Here is a 27,758-nt window from a genome sequence, read left to right as displayed (position 1 = left end):
CCATTAAATCGTTCATATTGCTTAATCCTACCCACCAAATCTCTTGGTCATAGAAATATCTAGTCCTATTTTATAGTTTCCTAAATTTCTGTATCTGGTGTCTTATAAAAAAATAACCCGAGTATCATCGAACTGTCAAATTTGGTTTGATTTATTTATTTATTTATTCATTTATTTGATTATTTATTTATTTGTTTGTTTTTTATTTTATACTGCAGGGTAGGCCTGTTCAGTTATGCAAAACTGCTTTCAAAAGGCGCCCTGCGGTTTAACAAATAACTCAACACCATAGTAATTCAATGTATGTAACATATATAATTAAGTAAAAACAATACATTACATACATATATAGTAAAATTTAACAGTTATCATGGAATCATTACATTTACATCAAGTTATTCATTGTAATTACATGTATGACAGTCAGAATTTTAATGATTTACAGTGTTTTTTTAATGCATGGATGGATGTGCATCATTGTATATCACAAGGGAGAGAATTAAATACGACGGCAGCAACATATTCAAAAGACTTTCTTTTATAATCCGTCCTTGGACAGGATATTTGAATTGATGATTGGACCAAATGGGTATTGGACCAAATGGTTGTTAGACGAAATGTTGATGGGTGGCATGGCATTAGACTAAATGAAAGAAGACTATTTGGTGTGGCGTTCTGAGATAAGGTGGTCTTTTTCAGGACCAACACTTGCCCAAGAAAGATACATGGTGTACCGTGAAACCTACTACACTATTCTTTTTACGTGTTTTTGTCTGACGCGGCCAGTGTTAGAACACCCGACCTCCCGGATGTGAGACGGACGCTCTACTATCATGACTATCTGAGCCAACGCACCTCAGGTTTGAAGTTGTGAAGAGAGTTACAGTTAACGGTGCTTTGGAGAGGGGGAGTTCCAAAGTCACCTTGCATCTGGGAAGAGGTTCTTCTGGTAAACATGTGTTCTGGCAAAGGGAACGAATATCTTCTGAGAATGACCTCTAGATATATCAATGCAAGAATGTGGATAGGTGGATGTCAATGAACATCACTCGGTCATATCCAACCATCTCTCGGTCATATCCGGCTATCTCTCGGTCATATCCGGCTATCACCCCACCACACCCGGCTATCACTCGGCCATATCCGGTAAGGCCTAGGAGACCCGTTGAACTTGCTCTTGGTACCCGACTATCCGAAATATCATTGTCCCATAAACCACTGACAATGATATTTTGAATAAAAATAAAAGCCGGGAGGGGGGTATAGTGAGGGCTATGTTACCAAAACACATCTCCAATAAGCATGATTTGTATACTAAAAGCCCCATTGTAGAAGACCACGAAGAAACATGAACCGCGATCAAGTATATGTTCTATCAGTAGTGTCACCTTTATTATTTTTAACATGATATTTTATCCTGGGACAACTCCTCCTATGTACTTCTTCATCATCCATTCTATTTCCAGGGAGAGTGGATCTTTTCGGGAGTGACTGAAGACATTATGGTTCATGTTGGAGAAGATGCTTGGGCAAAATCTGATAACGACGGGGTAGCCTGGGAGCATGACAAAATATACGAGATAATTTAAATGAAAATTGTTATAAAGAAAATAAAAATGAAATAATTTGCTAGAATACAAATCTATTTTCATGTTTGACCTCAGTGGCGGAGAGATGGGGGGGGGGGGGGCTTGGGGGCGCTTTATCATAATATTTTTTTCACCACCTAGAAGAGGAGAAAGATGAAAAGAAAGAGAGAATGGTGAAATATATATTTTTTTCTGAATATTATATCAAAATTTGATTTTTGTAATATATGTTTTGCTCGGTCACCTCGCTATATCGCAAAGTTTGCCCGGTACGCTACATCTGGTCCCCTCAAAATGTTTTACCCATTTCGCCACAGTTTGCCCTCACATGCGAATTTTCTAACAAAGCCACTGTGGCCAAGTGCAAATGGTTTGCTAGTTTACTTTTGAAATACCCTATAGTAGTAATACTTTAAACGCAACGGACAGTAGAAGCCATTCAGAACAGGTTGAGATATTAAACATGGCGGAGCAATACGGTAACGAGACTCCCGAGGAGTTTTCCTCACGAATTTTTAGTATAGTGAGTGGAGGATTGACTGGTCTCTCCATCGCATTAGGAGTCAAGAGTGGTCTCTTCGATGTTCTTGTATCTCATCATGGTAGCCCTCTGACTTCTCAAGAACTAGCCGATCTAGCAGGAATGAAGGAAAGGTATGCTCATACTTCTAGACCTACTCTAAAAATTCAAAAATAATGCCCGTGTTTTAAGCAGAAGGGCTATGTCCACATTTCCAATATCAAAGTGTATTGAATAACATTTGTATTTGGAATAATTAACTTACGTCAATGGTTGTTTTGCAATGGGGGGGGGGGGGGGTAAAGGGGTTTTGTGCATCTTGAAAAGAAATATGTGTGCTTTAATTCACAATCCACGATGACAAGCTGTCGGGCACTGTTAGAGCGAACCGCAAGAGAAACAAAAATCTGAATTACACCGTTAACCTATCTGTCATTTTAGGGCAAAAAAAAAAAATTCATTTTTTTCCAATTTTGATCCGACCCACGCATTTATATTAATTACAAGCAATCATTTAGAATTGAGTATTAAAATGTATATTGTATAAAAGCTGTAAACCTCAAAGCTACAAATAATTTGGTTTTGTGACAATTAACCCAAAATGGGGTTCTTATTCTGTCCAATAACGGCTTATCAGAATTTACGCATAATTAGACATTTGTCTATACGAACACTTGTAAGCTTTCAATTTTCCATTCTCCCACATCAACTTATTTTTCAAACAGATCATGGTGCAATGTTGTCAAATCAATTTCTACTAAAAAGTGCCCTTCAAAAATGAAGCATAGTTTAAAGATTAAATACATTGATAAAAAAGTGGATCATCATGCCTCAGTAATTGAACAAATATCATTTCACTTGTTAACAACACAACAAAAATAAGGGACATAACCTTTTATCAGTCAAATGAGACAGCTGGGAGCCTGGGAATACCTTGATTGAATAACATTACCTTCAACTCCAACAAAAATATCTAAAATTAGTATTTGGAAATTGAAAATTGTGGTTAAGCTCCTTTTTACTACATCATACATTTGCATTGAAATAAAATATATTTTTGTTTTTGTATTTTGATATTGTTGGCATGAAATGTGGTATATATCTATTGTTGTTATCTTCCATTACCATGATTTAAATTAGAACATGTAGATTTTGGTAGACATAATACATCTACGTGTAGATAAATCATACATGTAGGGGCATATACAATCATTTACAACACCGCAAGAGCATGACTAGGGTTGGAACAGTGCACGGAGAGCGAGCGGGTTGCTTATAGCTACTTGAAATGTATGACCATAACAAACATATACTATATGACATTGACCTGCCCTTTTGAACTCCCTGAACTTATTACTTCATCCATGCGCATGCATGGACCAATCTTTTACCACTACAGTGTGTATCAGTAAGTAAAAACACTTTTCGAAGAAGGTCTTCCAATTGAAATATTTAAGAAACACGTACGGGCTTATTTTTTTACATATGTTCCTTTTTTGAGTGAGATTTGCTTCTTTTGAGAGTTGAATTTTTGGAGTGAAAACACGATGCACAGTTCATTTCAGGAGAAGAAATGGTGCACCGGGGGCCTAACAGGGGTCGGTGGCCAGGGAGTGGGAGGGGGGCGGGCAAGAGAAAAAATTTCCAGGTCATATGATGTGAAAATGATTTTTCATGATTGCAAGTGGGCGTTTGCACGAAGCTATATGCGGGATCGGAGTAGCGTGATGGCACAGCATGGCGTGTGTGGCAATTTTTTAAAGTCTCGGAGAGCGAAGCGAGCGAGAAAAACTTTTCATCTTTTCATTAGTTGGTGATAGTTTTTTTTTTGACATATTCTGAAAAATATAACGTCATAAATTTTCCGGTCCATTTCTTTCATTTCCCCTTTTCTTTTTGTACTTGATCATAAAACATTTGGGGCCGTGCCGCAAACCCTTCCATTTATATACCAGTGCCTCTTTTAATTCATTTCCCCTTTCTCACCCATTTATCAGTATTTCGGGATGATATGTAAATAAGGAAAAATGTAAACAAAATGACCTTCATTTTGTAGTGAAAACTTTGTCGGTTTTTTTTCTTCAAATTTCTCAGGACCAATTTGATATCCATTTTGTTGCGAAAAACTTTTTTTTTTTTTTTTTGCTTTTCAAATTTTAATCAGCACCCCCACTCAGAAAATTCATTCACAGGGCCCTGTGGGGGGGGGGGGGGGTAGCAAACTGCCCCGCCTGTTGCGCCACACAATAATGCACTCTTTATGGATGTACAGTTCACTTCACTAAGGGATTGGTTCAAATATTCACTACAAGATGATAGTGATTAGGGTCTGAATTAGTTCTTTTACATTTTTAGAATATAGTATCTGTGTCTATTCATTGCAGATATGTCCGTGAATGGTTGGCTACGATGGTTACCGCCCATATCGTTGACGTCGACGAATCCTCAGAGAAATACCATGTTCCAAGTTCTCGCCTGGAGAGCCTTCAGCCTGGGACCCTCCTCGGCCAATCAGCAAGTCTCTCTATTGGAATCCCAATGTTCAGTAGTGTATTCAGTGATATGTTGGAGATTCTAAAGAAAGATGGACCCAGAGGTAAGACTTGCTATAGGGTGCAGGGGGCGTAATGAGTCGTTTCTTAAGCGCATGGCTGAGTCGACGTGTTTTGGGGAGAACAAGGCTTCTATTGGGACAGACAGTGGTCGCTTTAGATTATGAATGGAAAAAAGGAGGAATACCAGGAAAATGTCAGGTTATTTGGTTCTAAATCTGTTAATTAAGAGGTAAAATACCCAACGAAGTTGAAAGTATAAACAAAGACAATTAGAGTCTATTTCTGTCTCTAAAATTGAAATATGCAATTGTAGGCCTTACTTCAAGAAATATTATCTCCGTTGAATATCTATGGAATATTAAAGAGCATCTCTCAAAGCGACCGAAAGAACACATTGTCACACTGCGCATTCTAAATGGGTCTGTTGAAAGGCTCGAATTTATCAATGTAATGGTAATTCCTCACTGTTCACAGAGTATTCACATATTGTGGTCTATGTGAAGTGTATTCACGCAATTATAATACCCTGATTTAACCATATGGACATTATTCCACACTCTGGTCACATCAACATCGCAAAAAGTCCGGTGTTAATTTTATATCAACGAAATGTTGAAACAACACCAGACTGGCGTTAGGTTAACACCAGATAGGCATTTAAGCAACACCAATCAGTGTAAAAAAAATATATCGGTTTGATTCTTATTTAGTGTTCGTTAAACATTTTCCTGGTGTTTTCGGGATCCCGGGCTGGTGTTAAATTAACACCAGTGTTTTTACACTGTAGAGTGTGGGTGTTCACAGTCTTCTCAAAGTGGACTCGAGTGAAAAATATAGTTCACACTGTTAAAATATTAAATTAAACACAGCTATTTCACACTGATTTTCATAGTGTGAACACACTGTGGGCCAAGCAGTGTTTTAATATACCATCCATGCCCTGCCACATTTTTGTCTCACCTGCATAGCAGAGTGAGACTATAGGCGCCGCTTTTCCGACGGCGACGGCGACGGCGGCGGCGGCGGCGGCGGCGACGGCGACGGCGGCGTCAACACCAAATCTTAACCTGAGGTTAAGTTTTTGAAATGACAGCATAACTTAGAAAGTATATGGACCTAGTTCATGAAACTTGGCCATAAGGTTAATCAAGTATTACTGAACATCCTGCCTGAGTTTCATGTCACATGACCAAGGTCAAAGGTCATTTAGGGTCAATGAACTTAGACCATGTTGGGGGAATCAACATCAAAATCTTAACCTAAGGTTAAGTTTTTGAAATGTCATCATAACTTAGAAAATATATGGACCCAGTTCATGAAACTTATACATAAGGTTAATCAAGTATCACTGAACATCCTGCATGAGTTTCACGTCACATGACCAAGGTCAAAGGTCATTTAGGGTCAATGAACTTTGGCCGAATTGGGGGTATCTGTTGAATTACCATCATAACTTTGAAAGTTTATGGATCTGATTCATGAAACTTGGACATAATAGTAATCAAGTATTACTGAACATCCTGTGCAAGTTTCAGGTCACATGATCAAGGTCAAAGGTCATTTAGGGTCAATGAACTTTGGCCAAATTGGGGTATTTGTTGAATTACAGCCATAAATTTGAAAGTGTGTTGGTCTAGTTCATAAAACTTGGACATAATAGTAATCAAGTATCACTGAACATCCTGTGCGAGTTTCAGGTCACATGATCAAGGTCAAAGGTCATGTAAGGTCAAAGAACTTTGGCCACGTTGGGGGTATTTGTTGAATTGCCATCATATCTCTATAAGTGTATTGGTCTAGTTCATAAAACGTGGAAATAAGAGTAACCAAGTATCACTGAACATCTTGTGCGAGTTATAGTAGTTTTCAAAATCAGCACTGCTGCTATATTGAATCGCGTGATGCAGGTGAGACGGCCAGAGGCATTCCACTTGTTCATACTATGCAGGACATGAGCTGTCAACTATCGAACCGTTCCATGAATTTGACAAACAATATGGCTCAGCTTGGTACAATCATTGTTTCATCCAAGAATTCATTCCGTCACACCCGGAGATCGAGGCAAAACTCGGTAAGATAACATTATTCAACATTTGAATACTTAAAGATAAGTTCCAGTTGTGGGAACGATCTCGAAATTACTTTTTACAGAATTTAATATAATGATCACCAAAGTGTCTGTTTGTATGAATTAAAAATATGTGCCAAAGGATTCTGGAAGAAATTGTGTAATTGCTGAGAAATAAGCAAAATAAGCGCGGATTCGATCACTTCCGTCGGGTCTTTATTCCAGCAATAATAATACACTGTCCCACGTGTGCCTATCTGTGTTGGCGATCTTCAGTGTGATCGTTTTTTAGCTAGATATTATGATTTCACAAAGTTCAGTTTATGTAAATGTACCCGATCTAGATCCACGATGATATATCAATACTTTACCTTGGTTTTACAGACTTTCTCACGAAATCAGTGTTTTACTGCAACTACGTTCATTTAGCTTTAAAATGTGTAAATATGAAGCAAGTACTACACTCATTATTTGATTGAAAAAGAATAACCTATTTTCAAATGTGGACTACGCTCCAATGCTCATATACGTACCCTGCAAAAGAAAAAAAAAAACCGATCTTCACTCCACTACTTTAGAATGAAAATGATTAATATGTAATTTCACTCGTGTTCTTCAAGTTCAAGTTTATTTAAACCAATCAAAAACAAGAGACATATTACTCAGTTTAACAAAAAATGAGAATACATGATAGGTTTGGGACCACATAGAAGCAGGCCCCTTATACAGAACATTACAGCAAAAATGAGATGAAAAATATATACAATGATAATCTAGAGAGTAAATAAAATACATACAAAAATACACACACACACACGCACACGTATGGTTTATCAAGATTCAATTTAAGATATTTTAATCTTTCAAAAAAATATTTTCGACATGAATTTTTAAATATGGGCAGTGTTGGACTGGATCTAAAACTTTGTGGTAACTTATTCCATTCTTTGATACAAACTATCACAAAAGAATTCAAAGCAGTATTTGTTCTTGTAAGTGATTGGTGGATAAGATTTTTCTGCCGTGTATTGTACAAATGGACATTCGAGTTAACAACAAATGCATCTTTTAAAAATGAACATTTTTTCGAGGATTGTGATTTGTACATAAATATCAAACAATTTAAGGAGACTAAATCATCAAGAGGCAAAATCTTCAATTGCAGAAATAAAAGTAATACTTGGACATCTGTAATTCTAATATGTTATGAGCCTCATAACTTTCTTCTGAAAAATTAGCAGTTTGTTTAAATGGTTCCAATATGTATTTCCCCATGCAACATTACAATAATTTAAGTGTGGCATAATAATAGCATTGTAAAGAGTTACTAAGGTCTGCTGTGGTAGAGAGGAACGTAACTTATAAATGACACCAACACTCCTTGATACCTTAGTACAAACATAACTGAGGTGATTTTTCCATGATAAATGATCATCAACTACAACTCCCAGAAACCTTACATCTTGACTTCGATTGATCTGATGGCCTCCTATTGATAATGGATAAGTATCTTTAGGGACTCTTTTACCCCTTGTTCTAAAGACAACATATTGAGTTTTACTAGCATTTAATAAAAGCTTGTTACAGCAAAACCATTTAAATATACTTTTAATTTCATTGTTAGTTGAGAATATAAGAGTATGCATATCTTTGAGATGGGAAAGTAAGCAAGTATCATCCGCGAATAGTGAATAAGTAAACAATTTTGATGAATTTATAATGGCATTAATATAAATCAAGAACAATAATGGACCCAGAACCGAGCCATGGGGTACACCACATTTAACCTCCTTAGATTGTGATTTAACTCCATTAATCATTACATACTGACATCTATTCCTTAATTAACTTTTAAACCAACTTAAAGGGATGGTCCGGGCTTAAAGTATTTATAGCTTATAAAATAGAATATAATTCAATGAGCAAAATGCCGAAAATTTCATCAAAATCAGATAACAAATAACAAAGTTATTGAATTTTAAAGTTTAGCAATATTTTGTGAAAACAGTCGTCATGAATATTCATTAGGTGGGCTGATGATGTCACATCTCCACTTGTTTTTTTGTATTTTATTATATGAAATTAGGTTTATTCATTTTTTTCCTCCAAAAACTAGAAAAATTGGATTGACAACTGATTAAGTGCATTAGGTATTTGTTGCTGCAACTTATTTCATTATAAGGGAGACATATTATTCACACAAGTATGATATAATGAAAAAATATGATTTTATGTGATAACATAATAAAACGGAAAATGGGGATGTGACATCATCAGCCCACCTAATGAATATTCATGACGACTGTTTTCACAAAATATTGCTAAACTTTAAACTTCAATAACTTTACTATTTGTTATCCGATTTTGATGAAATTTTCGGCATTTTGCTCAGTGAATTCAACTCTATGTATTAAGATATATATATATTTAGCCATCCCTTTAAGGCTGCCCCACGAACACCATAATGCTCAAGCTTGAACAATAATATATCATGATCGATAGTATCATATGTCTTCGATAGATCTAGAAACACACCAATACAAAAATTTCCACTATCAATTGCACTTATAATGGTATTTATTAAAATGGTATGTATTAAAAACACCCATACTTGTGGAGCAATTCTTTCGAAAGCCAAATTGTTGTGGTATCATGATATTATGAAGTTGAAGGAAATCATCCAATCTTTTGTACACTATTTTCTCAAGAATTTTTTAGAATATGGGTAACAACGCAATAGGTCTGTAATTTTCAATGCATTTACGATCATTCTTTTTAAATACTGGGACTACTTTAGCTATTTTCAGTTTGTCAGGGACAATACCCTGAAACAAGGACTATTTAAAAATATTGCATAAGGGATCAACAATGCATTGAATACAACTTTTTATTACCTTGGGAGAAATATCATCTGACCCACATGCCTTCGATGGTTTTAAAGTCGAAACCAAATCAGAAATTTCACGAACAGATGTTGGTCGAAAATACAAGGATGAGGAGTGATTTTGGACGGACATAAAAACTTTGTATGATGTTTGGACAGGAGGAATTTCCTTGCTTATTTTAGAAGGTAGATCAATAAAATATTTATTGAAATACTCTGCTTTATGTAAATCCGAATTTAACAATAATTCGTGTTGATACATGTCATTTGGGAGTGGCATTTTCTTCTCCCTCCCCAGCAATTAATTGATATGTGACCAAGTCTTTCTCATATCATTTTGATTTGTTCGAAAAACGTTATCATAATAATTCTTCTTACTTTGACGAACAAGATTTGTCAATATATTTTTGTAATCAATATACTTTTTCCGATTAATCTCACTTTTATTTTTGTATATGCATAATAAAGCTTATGTTTTTCATGAATGGATTTTAGAAGAACTGGAGTGATCCATGGTTTCCTGCATTTATTCTTACCACTACATTCAATCAAAGGGAAATGTTCATTATATAACTTTAAAAAAGCATTCAATTAAAGGGAAATGTTCATTATATAACTTAGAAAAAAGATCACTAAAATGGTTAAATGACACATTAGCGTCAAACAAATCATACAAAGTAGACCAATCTGTGTTATGTAAATCTTGTCTAAAGTTATTCATTCTTACATCAGTAATTACACGTTTAAACACTTTTCTATTTGCTTTACTAGAAATAATGGCATTGCCTTTGTTAATGCTACAAATCGGCATATGATCAGAAAAATCAGGACAAAATATTCCAGAATAGAATTGATATTGAACAGAATTAGTAAATATATTATCAATTAAGGTTGCTGAAGATGATGTTATGCGTGTAGGTTTAGTGATTAGGGAAAACAAGCCAAATGACTACATGAAATTATTAAAATATCTAACTTTTTCATCTGTATCCACATTTAACAAGTTAATGTTAAAATCACCCATAATATAAATGTCTTTATTTTCTTTACTCAATATTTGCATTTCTTGGTCAAAGTCATCAGTAAATGATCGAAGATCATTACCAGGGGCTCTATACACACAACCAACAATTGACTTTTTGTTTGCATTATTCAATTCAATAAATACAGACTCATAGTAAGTATTTGCCGTTGATAAATCATTACGTAATTTGTAATCAAGCCCCTCTCTGACATAACATGCTACACCACCACCTTTTTTTATTTGATCGACATACTTGAACAAGTGAATATCCAGGAATATCAAACAAAGCTACACGGGAATGCTAAATCTTCAAAAAATTTAAAGAGACTTCTCAAATTAATATGCATAACAGAAAAGTTTTCACCAATACATTGGAAATCCTCACAGTTTATGTATTTACACTCATTAATAACTGGTTCTGAAATATTAGAACCGTCATCTATGATGAGAGATTTCAACAAGTAAACAATATACCACAACAGTTTTTAAACCAAATCCGTCACAGACCATACAAATATAAAATATCAACAAGGATAGATGAAACAAGGAAATCTGAGGACAACCATTACACATATTCACATACACCCTCACACACACATACACATTAACACCTACGTGATGAATATATAAAGGTATGTACATAGTACATAGAAGGAAACAAGTGCAAGGGCACATGATGACATAATAAATATACAATGAGACACAAGTTAAAAACAAAGAACGAAAAGAATGATAAAAGAGACATTAAGCGATTTGTAGAACCACAACATGACCGTCAAGTTCGGTATACATGTATATGCAATTTTTTTGCTGAAAGTTGTGGTGTAGGGTGTTTACTTCAAGAATCCGACGGGTGCCACTTGGGCACCCTTGGGCATATTTTGAATTGACGTCATAGGCCACGCCAACTTTTTTACATACCTCTTTTATATGACTTTCATAGTTTACGCAATAAACATGTCATGTTTGGTATCAAATTAAAGCTAATGAAAAATCAAATGCAAATGTATGGATCACTGGGCATTCAACTCACATTTTTGTCAGTTAAAGGTCATTTAAGGTCATAAAAGGTCAAATTGCATTACAAATGTAAGTAATACATATATGGCGAGAAATATCATGTTTTTAAGTTGAGGGTGCGCATATTAAGAATCCGATGGGTGCGACCATGGCATCTTGAGGAATTTTATTTATGTGACGTCATAAACCACACAAACTTTCATACATTCCTCTTAATTGTTAATTTTCTATTGAGCGGAATAAACGTATCATGTTTGATATCAAATTATAGAAAATGCAAAATCAAATCCACAAATATGAACCACAAGGCATTTATATTGCGTTCAGACCGATTAAAGGTCATTTAAGGTTAAAAAAAAGGTCAAGATACACGTAGGTCACAAATGTAAGCAATGCAACATATAATGCGGACTATCTCATGTTTGGAATACAAACAAATTGAGCATTAAATATATTTTTGGCTGATAATTATGTTGAGGATGTGTATATTTAGAATCTGACAGGGGCAACCTTGGTACCCTTGGGGCAACGTCATTTTCTGACGTCATAGACCACACCATCCTTTTCATGTAGGTCAACCTCTTAATTATGATTTGCAGTTATTATCTCTTTTCTAGTGTACGGAATAAACATATCATGTTTGGTATCAAATCAAAGCTTATGGAAAAATGGAGTGTACATTTATACAAAAATAAATCACATGCCAAGGTCACCTTTAGGTAATTTTAGCTCATGAAGGGTCTAATGAAGGCGGGAGTTTATAAGTACTTAAAAAAAGTGTAAATTCCTCAACAATCTCGACTGCATGTCTCTGCCTTAGCTGTATACTTCGTCATGTTCGTTTCACACTTGCAGTATGAATTATGAAATACAAGATTCGACGGCTGGACAGCAACTGCATTAAGCCTCATAGAACAGGGTGACACTGACTTGCATCTGCAAGAGGAGCATCCTCTGTGTCATGAACAAGTACGGGTAGGCCTTATGTCCTGTTCCACGTATCAGTTATCTTCTGAAGATATCATGGGAGTAGAGCATACATCATTTTTCTCTGACAACATTGACATTTGTGTTCTACCAGACTGTTCTCCTTTTAGGGTTTACAAGTCTCTTGCATACTGATGAAAAAGTGATCGATATTAAAGTTATGGTATTGAAACTAGGAGAAAAAAGCTGGCTGTGCACAGACAATATATTAGGTTGGATACCATATTGTGTCAATCTGGCAAGGGAAAGACTTCCACTCTGAACTTGCTTTATAATCCTCTTCCAGACTGATTTGCCCCTCTTCAATCTCGATTGCATGTTAAGTTATTCTTGTGTTTAGAATGGCACAATACGATACACCAAAGTGAAAAACGCTAGCCGTAGAATATGTATGGTGGCCCTGATATATCAATCCACATGGAACAAGTTCTTACAATTCCATGATGGGAGTATCCACTGTGCTAAGAACAGGTACAGGAATGCCCTCCTAACTTATATTTCCCATCCATACATGAAAGGTTAGTTGCAGGGGAGTCTTTCGGATAAGATTTTCTCCTGATTAAGATCCTGGAGAAGAGCACATTTTTCTGACTTGGAGTTGGGGTAGGCTCTTAATCTTTACATTTATTATTAGTTAAGAAAGATTCTGATTCCTGTCCACTTTTTCTACATCAGACTCTGTAGAGTAAGCAGTAAGTTCAGAGTGAAAGTATTTCCCTTGCCAAATTAACACAACATGGTATCCCAACCTAATGAAAGGAATTGTCTGTGCACAGCCAGCTTGTTTCTCCTAGTTTCAATACCATACATATCGATTACCTTTTCATTAGTATGCAGAAGACTTGTAAACCCAAACAGGAGAACAGTCTGGTAAAACAGAAATATCAGTGTCGTCAGAGAAAAATTATATATGCTTCTACTCCCATGACATCTTCAGAAGTTAACTGATATAACGTGGAACAGGACATTAGGCCTAGCCGTACTTGTTAATGACACAGTGTGTTTTATTTTTGTATAATAGTACAATCCATTTTCCATAAATTTGATACCAAACATGATACGTTTATTCCATACACTAGATCAGAGGTAAGTCATAATTAAGAGGTTGTCCTATGTGAAAAGGATGGCGTGGTTTATGACGTCAGAAAATGACGTTGCCCCAAGGGTACCAAAGTATCACCTGTCAGATTCTTAAAATACACATCCTCAACATACATGTAACCTAAAGCCCAAGATAGATATGATACCCAATTTGTTTGTATTTCATCCATGAGTCCGCATTATATGTTGCAATGCTTAAATGTGTTACCTAATTTGACCTTTCATGGCCTTAAATGACCTTTAATTGCCCTGAATGCGTTCTAAATGCCTTGTGATTCAGATATGTGGATTTGATTTTGCATTTGTACTAATTTGATATCACATATATGTTTATTCCGCTCAAAAGAAAAGTAGTAATTCCGGGGGAATGTAAGAAAGTTTGTGTGGTTAATGCCGTCACATAAATAAAATTCCTCAAGATGCCAAGGTCGCACCCATCGGATTCTTAATATGTGCACCCTCAACTTAACTTTCAGCACAAAATGCACATAATTCCCAACTTATTTGTATTTGAAACATGATATCTTTCGCCTGATATGTATTACTTACATTTGTAATGCAATTTGACCTTTTATGACCTTAAATGACCTTTAACTGACAAGAATGTGAGTTAAACGCATTTGATCTTTCATTAGCTTTAATTTGATACCAAACATTTTCGTAAAATATGAAAGTCATATATAAGAGGTATGTAAAAAAGTGGGCATGGCCTATGACGTCAATTTAAAATATGCCCAAGGGTGCCCAAGTGGCACTCGTCGGATTCTTAAAGTAGACACCCTATACCTACAACTATCAGTAAAAAAAAATGCGTATATACCCAACTTGACGGTCGTGCAATAATTTCGATCATATCTACCCGACTATTAAGTCAGCTGTATTAGCAGGGCTAGGCTTGGCCTCATTGCCTTGGCGCGGGCTGCTCGGGGCATCTGAAGCGATAGCCTCGCTGTACGATTTCTCCCTTCGCGTTTTCTTCATTGTCACCTATTCTATTTTAGCCAGAAACCAAGATGGTGAAGTTTCAAAATCTCTTAAGTATTGGACCGGTGTCAAATTAACACCGAAGTTTATGCTGTGTAGCCACTTTGAAAATAAATCTTGCCAAAAATTGATTTGTTTTTTCAATTTATAATATCACTTTCATCCAGTATCCAGGCACTGGTGTACAGATGGGGCCTTAGAGCACATGGTCCCCATCCCCTCCCCACAAATAAAAAAAAGTGATGAAAAATGAGAGAAAAGCAAAAGGATGGGTGGAATATTATATCACTGTCTGAATCGTATGTCAAAATCTATAACAAAATTATATTTTTTAATTAAAAAGGCTTCGCCTGGCGTATGGAACAACATTTCTATAATGTTGTTCCATATACGCCATGTCTGGCAACCCCAAAGTTTTGTTAATTACGCTACTGCTTCCAGCAAAGAATGTCTTCGTAAAGTTAATGACAATGTAAATCTTCTTTGAATTCATTAACGAAAACACTAATAATATTTGATAGACTAAGGATTTTTTCAATGCATATGATAGAATACATCATTTAGACAAACCTGGATATCTTACAAATGATCTCCCCTCGTTCGTGATTGCAGAAAGTGGAATTCGAATGATGGATGTAGGATGCGGTGCTGGAATAGCAACCCGACTGCTAGCTCAGAAGTTCCCCAAGAGCCAATTCGTAGGTATTGACATCGGACAGACCAACGTAGATACGGCCAAGGAAGAAGCGTCTCACCTAGGACTGAAGAACGTGTCGTACCATTGCGTCGACGCTTCCGCAATGCCAAGCGATTGGGAGGCGACCTTTGATTACATCTTTTTCTTCAACGTGCTTCACGACATTCCGAGACCCGATTTGGTGATCGATGATGCCAAACGGGTGATGAAGCGAGACGGGCTTCTCTCTGTTATTGAGTTAAACTTCAAATCGAAAGTCGCTGAAAATGTTGGGAACGCTGCAGCAGCGATGGTTTCCACAATCAGCACATTCTACTGCCTGCCACAGGCTTATTTGCCTCAAGACACCTACGGACTAGGGACAGTCTGGGGAAAAGATCGCATTGAGGAATTCCTATTGGGGAAAGGTCTTGTCGTAAAGTCGGCTAGTGAAGTCCCAAAGATTAATGAATTTCATTTTCTTTGTAATCTTTCCTAAATGTTAGTCAATTTGATTAAGTATTATGTTGTTGTTGTTTTTTAACCAGAAGATGGGATATAAGCTCCAACTTCTCTTAAAGTAAAAGGCCAATGCCATATCATGTAGTTTTCAAACAATTTCACATATTTTTCAAATAACTTTCCTGCCACCTAAAAAAAGTATCTTTTTTGTTTCATAATCTCATTCATCTTTTATATTGAAGTCTATATTGGGTTTTCTCTACTACTGAGTATCCGGCTGTTTGAAAGGAGCTTGTTTTACTAAAAAAATTGGCTAGTATAGGCCTGCTATCTACACGTATTTACTAAAGAAGATCACACAGTAATATAAAGCTTGGGTATGAAATTTATGAGAATTATAAGATACCTAACAGTACTCTTTATGTTGAGTCGTTCAATTTGTTTCCTCGCAATATTTCAGAAATCACGTGATTATTTTACGTACAGTTTTATACAAAACTATTCTACCCTCTTACATCATGGATACACTGTAAGAAATGAAGTGCTAATTTAGCACTTACAGTGCTTGTATAGTGACTGCACTACGAGTGTTGATTTTCTAGTTTAAATTTGTACTATAGAAAATCATTACTCGTAATGCAGTCACTATACAATCACTGTAAGTGCTAAATTAGCACTTCATTTTTTTACAGTGTAGGGCTATTCTGCCAAAATGATAAGTGATAATGGTGAGGTGACCGGGTGACTCATGCTAATTTATGAACAGAGGTCGTGGGTTCGATTCCCGGTCTGTTCATACCAAAGACTTGTTTAAAAATAGGACCTTCTGGCTTCTGCATGCATGCGTACCAGCGACCATGTATGAAAGTCATTACCATTATGTTATACATTGGAACAGGGTGAGAACAGTTATTAAAGAGATTAATTAGTTAACCTCGGTGAACCTAAATAATGCAAAAGAAAGGATTGGCAGTCTAAATCATTTATATAAAGTATTACTCCATCAAAATAAAAGAAAAGTATCATACATATTTATAATTGGGTGATATACATGTAGGTGCATGGGTGAACAGAGTGTCGATGAGTTGTGGAAAATTATATATCTAAGATATATATAAATTATACAGCTCAAAGATGAATTTTAGTCATCCATAGACCTTGCCATCAGAATTTAGGAAAAACAAGATTGTTAAGAGCAGAAAATTATTTATAGGAAAATAATGACATCTTTATAAACGCACGTATACATTCAACCGCACACGCGTAGACACCCCCACATCACTACTCTCATCCTCACCCTCGCGCACATACACACGACTGTACAAACAGACAAACATCCCACATACAATTCTACCCATTATAGAGAATTGCTTTAACTCGATAGTTTAACGAGGTAAAGTGTAAACCAATTACAGTGAGAATCAAAGATTTGTAAAATTATTTCAAAATGAATTCCATAAGCGGATGGTGAGCTTTTTGTTTGTTTATTCTGTGAATTCAGCATCCTCACAAAATAATTGCTGGTAAAAGGTTCTTCACTTTAACATACATGTAACATTATGTCTGGATTGAAAGTCAATGTTGAAAAGTGAAATGTTATTCAACTTGGGAATTGTACGATGTATTCATGTCAAGACATTCCTTTTCAATGGCCCGTAGATTATTTTTCTTATTTAGGCATAAAAATCCCATTGAGCGATAAACATACTTTTTTTAATTTAAACTTTATACCAAAACTGGATGAGATCAAATCTCTGTTAAACATTTGGAATGGTAGATCTCTTACATTGTATGGAAAGATAGTAGTAATAAAAACATTGGTCATTCCAAAAGTAATATATCTTTAAAGCATTATTTCAGACCCACCACCGACCTTCTTAATCGAAATGCAACGGCTATTATTTAATGTAATTTAATAATTTAATTAAAAAAGGTGATAAAATTAATCGTTCTCTTTTAAACAATGACTACAAAGATGTTGGTCTCAAAATGTTACATTTGTCATGTTTTAATCAAGCACTTACAGTATCATGGGTCAGAAGATTTTTATACCCCTTTCATAAACCCATCCTCCAATTAGCCGCCTAAGAGTAATGCGGATAATTCAATAAAAAATGCGTTCACAAACTCCGAAAATAATCCGCACTATTTTTACGAGCGCCCGTCCTGAAAAAGGCGGATAATCGTCATGACAACTGCACACGCCCCCTCCGATGCGGTTGTGTTGGAAAAGGGTGACCTTGTGACCGCACCATGGCAATTATCCGCATTATTTGGAAATGCGTTCATAAAGTCAAAATCTGATCCCGGTGCCGCTATTATGCGGATAATTGCAGCATCAAAATAATGCGGATAACTCTGGTCCTCCTCCGATTTTACGACCAAATTATGCTGCTATTAGCCGCATAATTGGGTTTATGAAAGGGTTATTAGATGATGATAACAATGGGAAATGGAAGTGTTTTTTTAAAGAATCTGTTCGTTTTATTGGTGAGAGCAAATTTACGATTTGGAATATTAGCAAAAGTCACATAATTATAATTCAATTCATGTACCGAAACTTTTTGGAATGATGTATTGAGTTCATGGTCATATTACAGATACTATAATCCTGTTAAGTTTAAGGAAATACTGTCGCAACCTCTGTGGTTCAATTCACATATTTTAGTCAATGGAAAACCTCTTTATATTCAAAGATGGTCCGAATCTTCTTTAAACACTATTTACGATTTTCTAACAGAAGATGGACTTTAAAATGTTTTGAAGTTATAGTTGAAAACTACGGTTACACATCCATCATGATGTATAATTCATTATTATATGCCATACCAAATTAATGGAAAAGATTTATTAGAAACAAATACATAAAACATAATACACCTTTTGAACCACACGACGATCGATTACGTAATTTCCTTAAACACAAAAAAGTTTCTAAACTACGTTATTCTCATTTTATAAATAATTATACTTTGGACGTGTCAGAGACAGATCAACGTTACAAATGGGAAAACGACCTTTCACTGCAATTATCAAATAATGAAATTTTGAATTCTCGTTTTACCCTGACATACAAATCGTCAATAGATAACAAACTAAGGAATTTCCAATTTAAATTTATACACAGAAGAGTATCGACAAATCATTATTTATATAAAATCGGAATTTGTTTTCAAGACATATGTGATTTTTGTAATGAACAAAATCAAACATTGATGCATCTATTTTTTGAATGCCAATTTGTTTCGAACTTTTGGAACGATTTGTGTACTTGGTTGACTTAAAAAAATATCCGTTCTTATAAGTTATCTAATTTAGAAATTTGTTTTGGAACATTGGAAAGAGAACATTTTTATTTGGTAAATACCATAATATACTATACAGCAAATATTTCATTTTTTCATGTAAATATAGTAAAACAATTCCTCTTTTTAAATCGTTTGTATGCACTCCAACACAGTTAGAAAAAACAGAACGCTACATTTCTTTTAAACATAATCGTTCGGAGTTTCACAGAAAAAAGAGGAATATAATTACTATGAAAGAGTAAAGGGTATATATCTATTTTTTGTTGTTTTGAATAAGATTTGTTGTATATTACTTTAACCTAGCATGGTGTTTATCTATATGAATGTAAAATAATCATGTATCTGTTTCCGAGATATTTTTGTTAAAATGTGAATTGCAAATAAAACTCATAAAAAACCCAAAAACATTATGTCTGTTCTATCATTTTGCTCTCAAATCACGTTTTTATTATTTTTAGTTGTTACATAAATCTAAAAGCGTAATCTATATCATAGTATACAGTAATTTACATTGTTTATTTTTTATTTTTTTTATCTTGATGCTGCTTTTTATTATATTTTATTGGGATACCAACTTGTACAGGTTTTTAAACCAATTTTTTTTAATCCTTTGCCATGTTTTACTCTGTATGTTTTACTTGTCTAAATAAATACAGAAACAATAAAAAAAAAATCATATCTTATTCTATCATTTTGATTGACTGCAGTGTTGAACAATTTATCAAAAGAAAGTTTAAACACAAATAACAAGTAACTAATTCTGCTCATGACATACACTTGTTGAGGAAGCTTTTTCAAAGTGACTGCGAATTATTGATTGCACCTAAGAATTGTTGTTTGTTAGGCCTACTGGATATTACTTTGCCATACATGTTTCTATGAAATATAAGTCAGTCATCGTAAACCAACTATAATTGTGAATTTACGGAATGTTGATTACACGACAAACCAAGCATCTGTATGATTACCATTGACGACACACAGATTATAAGTTCATCAATCTCTTATATGGTTTGGTGAATTTTCCTTCCAAACCTTCAGCAATATCTATCATGTCTATTGTTGGTAATTTTGTTTTATTCGATAAATGCCAGTTGTAACGATTTCAAAATGGGTTTGTACAGAACCCAATAGAATATCCACCAAAGTTACTACTATGAATAACGAAATATGTGCCTATAAACATGCTAAAGATGCTACAAGAAATTGTGTGATTGCTGGGAAATCAACATGACATTCCACCAATTCTTTTTGTTTTCAAGCAATAATAACTACACATTGTCCCACATGTGCTTATCTGTGTTGGCAATCTTCAATGTGACCATTTATCAGCTTAGATTTTAGGATTTCACAAAGTTCAGTTTATGTTACTGTACCAGATTTAGATGTACGATGATATATTGCCAATATCAGCCTTGATTCGGGGGGGGGGGGGCTACTTCCATTGACGAGTGGATACCATGCGTGACCATGGGGTTTGGAAAAGCACCCTAAATTATATTAATAAGTATTCCATGTTCTGAAAATGCACCCCTTAACAAGTATTGGCGTGTGAAACTCTACCCTTCACAAGTATTCCCTGAATTGACCCTCTAAACAAGTACAATTATATCTTAAATGTTATGTCACGGAAGTCTGATTTACTTTCATTGGGTGTAGTACCACCCTACACACCTCGCTCAAATCGACAGAAAGTATATCCTTCATAAAATATAAAGTCAAAAAAGGGGCCTAAGCTTTCGATCCTAGCAGAATCTTCGTCGGAGGCAAAATGACAAACATATAAAGTGGAACAACCATAATATAGACCACAAACAAGCTACAGCAACACTAGAAACAAGGAGACAAAAGGGGCATTAGTGAGTAGAGAAGACCAATCAGGTTAGTGAAGGGGATGAAAGAAAAGGAGTAGGCAGACACAAAGGGAAGTTAGTGTAAAATAACATTAGTCATAAAATATGTTAGTCTATTTATACCCTCGCAAATTGGATCGTAAACACGTAGTTTTTCTAGCGAAATATATACCTTTTTTCATAATCTTAGTGTTTTTGACACCGGGCCCATATTACGTTAGGTACGTAACGTGCCCTATCTCGAAAAAGAGTTCCTTTTACCATGTTTACGCGGTTTTTTTTGTCACGCATTGCGTGACCCCCCCCCCAAAAAAAAAAAAAAAAAAAAAAAAAAAAACGCGTAAGAGGAACTCTTACGTCAATGGAAGTGGCCTTGATTTCACACGCTTTCTCATGAGATCAGTGTTTAGAGCAACTGTTATGTACTAGTATTTACATTTATCTTGATACCTCAATCACATTTGCTCAGCTGCGGCGTATGGCGAGTAGGAAACAACCGTTTATTTTTTTTGTACCATCTACCTATACTATAGTATAGGTGGTTTGAATAAAAAAGCTTTTTTCGACTCGCCGTAGGGGAAATTGTTGTTCTTTCATGAACGTACCCTTTAGCACAGGAGGGCGCTTTACTACATCCATATCCACTTCAGATAAAGTTTGCTCTTTATTTATATCTCATCAGGTCAGCAAAGCAATGAATTTTTAATGGATCGGGGGGGGGGGGGGTAGGAGAGACATATTACGAAATTACCACAGTCTAATTGATAATATAAAAAAACGTATGAGATGATGATAACATTGAAAATAATTATAGTAAAGATAACAACATTAATGACAAAACCATAATACAATACTATATACTAAATTCACGTCAATTTTTGAGGGGAATTCTTGACTTTCGTTAATGGAGTGAAAAGATATCTACAGAGTTGTCATTCTTAACGACATAAACTAACTATTTCGTACTTTTGAAAATTCGGCAAGTGAAATCCATAATTTGATCAATCAAAAAACTGAAATTCGCTTCATATTTATAATTTACAGGATAATGACGTTCCGTGATCTCTGGTCATAATAAAACCTCAATGTCTTATTCAAGTGCAAATAAATTGTGGACATAAATTTCTATCATTTTTATTCTGACTCACTTCACTTTGCTTGACAGAAATCATGAACGTTGGGTTTCCATTGAAATACACTCTGAAACAAATTCAAGGGAATAATTCACTCACCGGAGAGAGTGAATATTATTCACTGGATTAAGAGTGAATTTTACACTCTAAAAATATTGGGTAAAAGTGTTCCATGAGCAGTGATGTGGGTAATTATGTGTCCAACCAACATTGGGCACTTTTATTTATCCAGTGTGATGAAAATTGTGCCCATTCTAAAGTAATAGTTGCTTATTTTTTTAACCTTACTGGACAATATGCTTCCCGCATTGAATAAAATACTGCCCCAAATTGGTTGGACATATAATACCCTCGTGGTGATAAAAAAATTTACCAAATATTTTTTACAGTGTACTCGTTGTTGAGAGAGTAAATTTCGCCCTTTAAGTTTAACAACTTAAATTCGAGGAAAATGTCACTTTCTTTAAAGTATTGTTCTCCCTATAGGTTCACTCCAAAAAATGTTTCCTTGACGTCAACACACATGAGAGTAAAATCCCTTAACTTGCGCCAGGGAACTGTAAAATATTTCGAAAGCTAGCCTCCGCTGACAATGCGGGTATGCTGCCATCAACGTTAGTCTGCGAATATTAAAACACTCTCCAGATCGGTAATTGGTTTTAATCTATATATTCATCATGTTTATTAACGATGTAAACTATTACATGAACATTTTCATTGTAGTGTAGTAGGTTTCACTGTACACCATGTATCTTTCTTGGGCAAGTGTTGGTCCTGAAAAGGACCACCCAATCTAATTGTGTTTTGATCCGTATTTTTGTACCCTTTTGCGTGATATAACTTAATTGAAATTACCGAGGTCATTTACTTAATAAGAAGGATACACTCCTGTTAGATATGTCAGCTCTTTATTCGTTATGACAATTATTGTCCCGTTGTTATTTCGAAATAAACAAAAGGATGTGGAAAGGGCTGGTTGAACTACTTGGGGCATAAGCAGAAGGGTAAACAGAAATTCCGTTTCTTTTTATATATTTACACGTCATGTGATCACGTCTGGCAATGGTACTTTATGTTCTTATTTGTCTACTATAAATAAGTATGTATACATTATTTTTTCATATTTATTCCTGGCATTGCATCAACAACTAATTTTTGGGTCTATTTATCGGGGCTTAGTATTTAACATTTCTCCCTTTATTTTCAATTCTCATTAAAATATGTCTACTTTTTACTGGAAGGCTAATACATTATACATGTAAATACTTGAGTTTTGGTTACGTTGTACTTTTCCATTAAAACGCATATCGGTTGCCTATATGCATCCATAAGATTTGCCTTTTCTCATTGCTTTGCTTCAATGCTGCATTCATCAAATTCAAAATTGTCTGTATCGATCATCTTTATTAAGTAATGTTTCAAGTAATTTCCTCGTCACGTATAAAATTTCAAAGACTCGATACATGGAATAAAACACTGCGTTCATTTAACTTTATTTCATTTGTTATCAATAAAATTCCATGGTATTAGTTTCAGTAGACTATATCTTATAACTTGCTCAACAGAAGGTATATAAATCTGCTGCATGGCCACAACAAACAGATCATTAAGGAATGTTCAATACTCATTATAAATGATCATCTGGAATACTAAAACGTGCAATGTATTCTCCCATTGCCAAGTGGTTTGCAGAAATTATGGATTTATTAAGATCATGTATATATCACTGCACGTTTAAGAATTACAGATGAATGTTAATAATAAGTATTCAAGCAAATCCCTTTATGTTATTAAAAGATTTTACGCATTCTTTTTATTCCGTTTCGAGTATATACCTGCATTTATTGGAGATATTATATAATTATAGAACATTATTCTCTTAGGACTGATTAGAGTACCCTTGGAATGATATTTTTAATATAATTTTTAAAAGTAAAGTAAGCACAATGTTAGGACTATACAAAAAAGTTTATCTAATATTGGGTAAAATGGGAACATGTATGTTTGCTGGGTAAAATGATACTAAATACTTGGCAAACTTTACGCAATGTGGCGCTGAAATTTACCCTTTAAACTCATAAATTACACAGCAAACATGCTGTTCCCTTCCTCCCCAATATTGGGTAAATTCTTTTACTCTTCTTTTTAAAGTTTATAGAGATAAGCCTACGTGTGTGTCACGCGTTGGGAATCAGATTTTTATCGTAAAATTATCCTACGGCTCAAAAATCATGAAAATGGGAAATAGCCAGATAATATATCATCCGAGAAGATTTAATATTTAGGTTTTTATTTTGAGCCAGTCCGAACCCATGGCACATCCGTGACTTGCCGCAAAGATAGCATTTCAATAAAAAAAACATCATGGAAGATAACCACAGTCCACTATTTCATACCATGACTACTGAATTTGAACATCCAATTATTTGTTTGGGGAAGACGCAGATTTTATCAATGATCTCTTAAGCCTGAAGAGTCGAATCGATTACGTTTTTACCCCTGAGTAATGTGTCGTGTCTAGTCGATTCATTGTTATTTGCACGATGTGATATGTAACATATATCCTTTGTATTATGTTTCTCATATTGTTTTCAACATACTTCTTTTGTGTTTGGCTATGTACAGGGGTGGGTGTTGGTGTAGTTCGGTGTTTGCTAGTGAGTGCGCGGGTGTATTCGTGTACATTTTTATTGAATATTATTTCGATTGCAAGCAATAACGTTTTTGGTGAAAATTTTAAAACTCTAAACATTCAAACATGTCAAAAGGAATGTACAATTTGTTCTCCCTTTAGATGCAGCACAGGGATGGGGGGGGGGGGGGGGCTGGGTGATATTTTGGGGTTCAACGATTTGCCCTGGGCTGCTGCTGCTCCTGCTATTTGTATATTGAATTGCAATTAACTATACTATCCACACTTCCAGGTTGCAGAGTTGTATCCCGTAGGAAAGGTGCTTAGTCTGCAGCTATTGTACGCGAAAGGCAGGCACTGAATGTCACTAAAACTTTGCACCTTCTCACTTGTTGCAAACGGATATTTCCAGGTAAAAGTAAGAACAAAAAGGTGCATATTTGCCCCTTTTCCTCCATATGATGCAGGATGGCACAAAACATGTTGCCAGTGTTTCATTTGGTATGCAAACTGGAATATTTATTACTTTGTGTGTGAAGGAGTAAAATATTCTTTCATATCACACAGCTTTTAATAGGTTTCTGATTATATTAGAGTAAATCGGACAATGGTAACAGAATGTATTGAAATTTCAATAAGGTTTCCACGGCATCAGCAAATTGAATTGTAGAATGGTCATCGGCAATGGAAATGAACTAGATATCATATCATTTCGTGTAAAATGTGTACATTTGCTACGGACTGGTATAAGAATTTGCCTTATTAATAAAGAAAGGTGTTTTTGCATTCTATTAATTTCTTTTAATGCGGGTTCATGTACACGTCATAATCTTTAAACATTTGTTGTTGTGGCGGGTGGAGGTTTTTGTTGTGTGCTGAAAAATTGTGCAACATAATAAATTAATGTAATATCCCTTTTGTAGGGTTATTTCAAGAATAAATCAAAACGAATCTCGCTCTCTCTCTTTCTTTCTCGGAATAATTGTCCGACCTTCTAGGTGATAAGAGGTTTAGAGGACTGTTTAGGGTGTGGGAGATGATAGCAGTGTCATAATCTAAAGATTAGTAGGGATGTATGCCTCGACACTCCTCTTCCATAATTATTCATGTTTTTCATAGACACTCTCCGGGTCTCTAGAGATCAGTGAATCATAATTATATAACCAATACCCGACAAAACTTAAACAATTAAACTAATTTGAAAAATGCAGATGTAATCCTTAACTAGGTCGAAAATATTTTGCTGGTGGCCAAGTAGCTGGGGAAATACGTATTCTAAAGCTATCTTTAAAAGTTTTGTCGATATCATTTCGTTAGAATTGCATGTTCAGATTATAACGTCTCTATCATTATTGTATATTGCTATTATTATTGATGTTATTATTATTATTATTATTATAATTTATTATCTTCATCATCATTATTAGTGTTGATATTATTATCAATGTGTATCTATAATCATTAATAACACTCATCATAATCAAGTGCTTGGTACCATACACAATTCAAATCTTTTAAAGTGAAGTAAGTTACCTAAAAACTGTAATTATGAAAGTTGTTAACGCAATAAGGTAAAAAAAAAATAAAAAAAAACCTGTGAAAAAATCTTAAAGGGCAGAGTAGAATAAATCTTGAAGGTTCATCAGTGCTGCTTTGGCGCGATGAGGGATACATTGAGCTCGTGCTCATGACACACCCTATTTTCACTACGTGGGACTGCAGCTAATCATTGCGACATCAAGCCCTACATCGCCTCTATGAACTCTATTTTTAAAACCTCACCGTCGAAGACTCTCATGATATCCTTTATAAGTCCTCCAAGATGGCATGAGTCAGGGTTTGACTTTCCTGAGACAGAGGGAAATTGAATTAAAAGAAGCAGGAAGTCACCCGGGCTTGTACCCCCACAAAAATAGTTCCCGGGGTATATCTAAAACTATAGGATTGAATGTCAACTTGTAGCGTGGCAACGATGGCCTGCATCCTTGGAAGTCCATGTCGCCAGTGAAGTTGTCTATGGAACGTTCACACTGTCTGAGTTGACCTGCTGATATTTTAGTGTCATTTGGTCATGCCCATGTCAAGGTATCACCGCGTAAAGTGTCCCAGATCTTATTTGAGCCATTGTTATTTTAACACCTAAGCTGTTGTTGAAAATTGAGGATGGTCTCATACTGTTTCACTGTGTGAACACAATCTGAAATCCCGTTCACATTGCGATATTATATTTGATTTGACCATTTAACAGTGTGAATTAAATATTCTCATATATATGAACACATTGTCGGCTATGTGGACACTCAGAGGTTAGAGGTATTCACAGTGTGGTATTTCACTCACTGTGCTGGCTACCAGCATTTGAACAATGTGAATCACTTTACACACAGGGTAAACACACTGTGAAATCACTGTTACCAAACTGAGAACACTCTATGCGACCGTTCCTTCCGTCAGGCCATATAGCTTCGTCACCTTTTTTCTTCTTCTGATATTTCAACTAGCCTAAATAATTTATACAAATCAACAGGAAAATGAAACACTAACTGTCTTACTTGATTAAGTGTATCGTGTATAGTCTCAAAATAATATCAAATTCAGTCATATACTTACTATCCTCCAAAATTGCGTTTAGAAGCGTTTATCTAAATGTCTGTTTTGTTCGCTGAAATCTTTTTGAGACGTTTCATGAAAACGGCGTCGACTTGAAGTCGTTTGGTTTAGTGAAACTATTCTGGTAATGGAAGAGCGAGTTGTGATGGAAGTAGGGGTAAAAGTAGTGAAACTAGTAGAATTATTAGTAGTTGGAGGGGGAGAAGAAGTAATAGTAATGGTAGTGGTAGTAGTAGCAGTAGTAGTGTTAGTAGTAGTAGTAGTAGTAGTAGTAGTAGTAGTAGTAGTAGTAGTAGTAGTAGTAGTAGTAGTAGTAGTAGTAGTAGTAGTAATAATAGTAGTAGTAATAGTA

The 27,758-nt window shown here is 35.1% G+C and overlaps 1 protein-coding gene across 1 annotated transcript; it reads left to right on the top strand.

The window, feature by feature from the left end:
• Positions 1–1,938: 1,938 nt before the first annotated feature.
• On the top strand, positions 1,939–19,583 carry LOC135157903 (S-adenosylmethionine-dependent methyltransferase Rv2258c-like). The gene is made up of 4 exons (XM_064115053.1): positions 1,939–2,243; positions 4,494–4,705; positions 6,613–6,735; positions 15,345–19,583. The coding sequence occupies exons 1-4, from the start codon at positions 2,053–2,055 to the stop codon at positions 15,905–15,907; spliced, it is 1,089 nt and encodes a 362-aa protein (XP_063971123.1). The 5' UTR covers positions 1,939–2,052; the 3' UTR covers positions 15,908–19,583.
• Positions 19,584–27,758: the final 8,175 nt, after the last annotated feature.

Source organism: Lytechinus pictus, unplaced genomic scaffold, assembly GCF_037042905.1.
Source record: "Lytechinus pictus isolate F3 Inbred unplaced genomic scaffold, Lp3.0 scaffold_20, whole genome shotgun sequence".
NCBI classification, from domain to species: Eukaryota; Metazoa; Echinodermata; class Echinoidea; order Temnopleuroida; family Toxopneustidae; genus Lytechinus; species Lytechinus pictus.
The sequence above is the reverse complement of the archived record's forward strand: the minus strand, read 5'-3'. Positions and strand labels throughout refer to the sequence as shown.

Excerpts from the sequence above, each read along its gene's own strand:
- LOC135157903 (XM_064115053.1), top strand. The coding sequence starts at position 2,053 with ATGGCGGAGCAATACGGTAACGAGACTCCCGAGGAGTTTTCCTCACGA. Across the intron at positions 4,706-6,612 it reads AAAGAAAGATGGACCCAGAG|GACATGAGCTGTCAACTATC; the intron begins GTAAGACTTGCT and ends CATACTATGCAG. Across the intron at positions 6,736-15,344 it reads GGAGATCGAGGCAAAACTCG|AAAGTGGAATTCGAATGATG; the intron begins GTAAGATAACAT and ends TCGTGATTGCAG.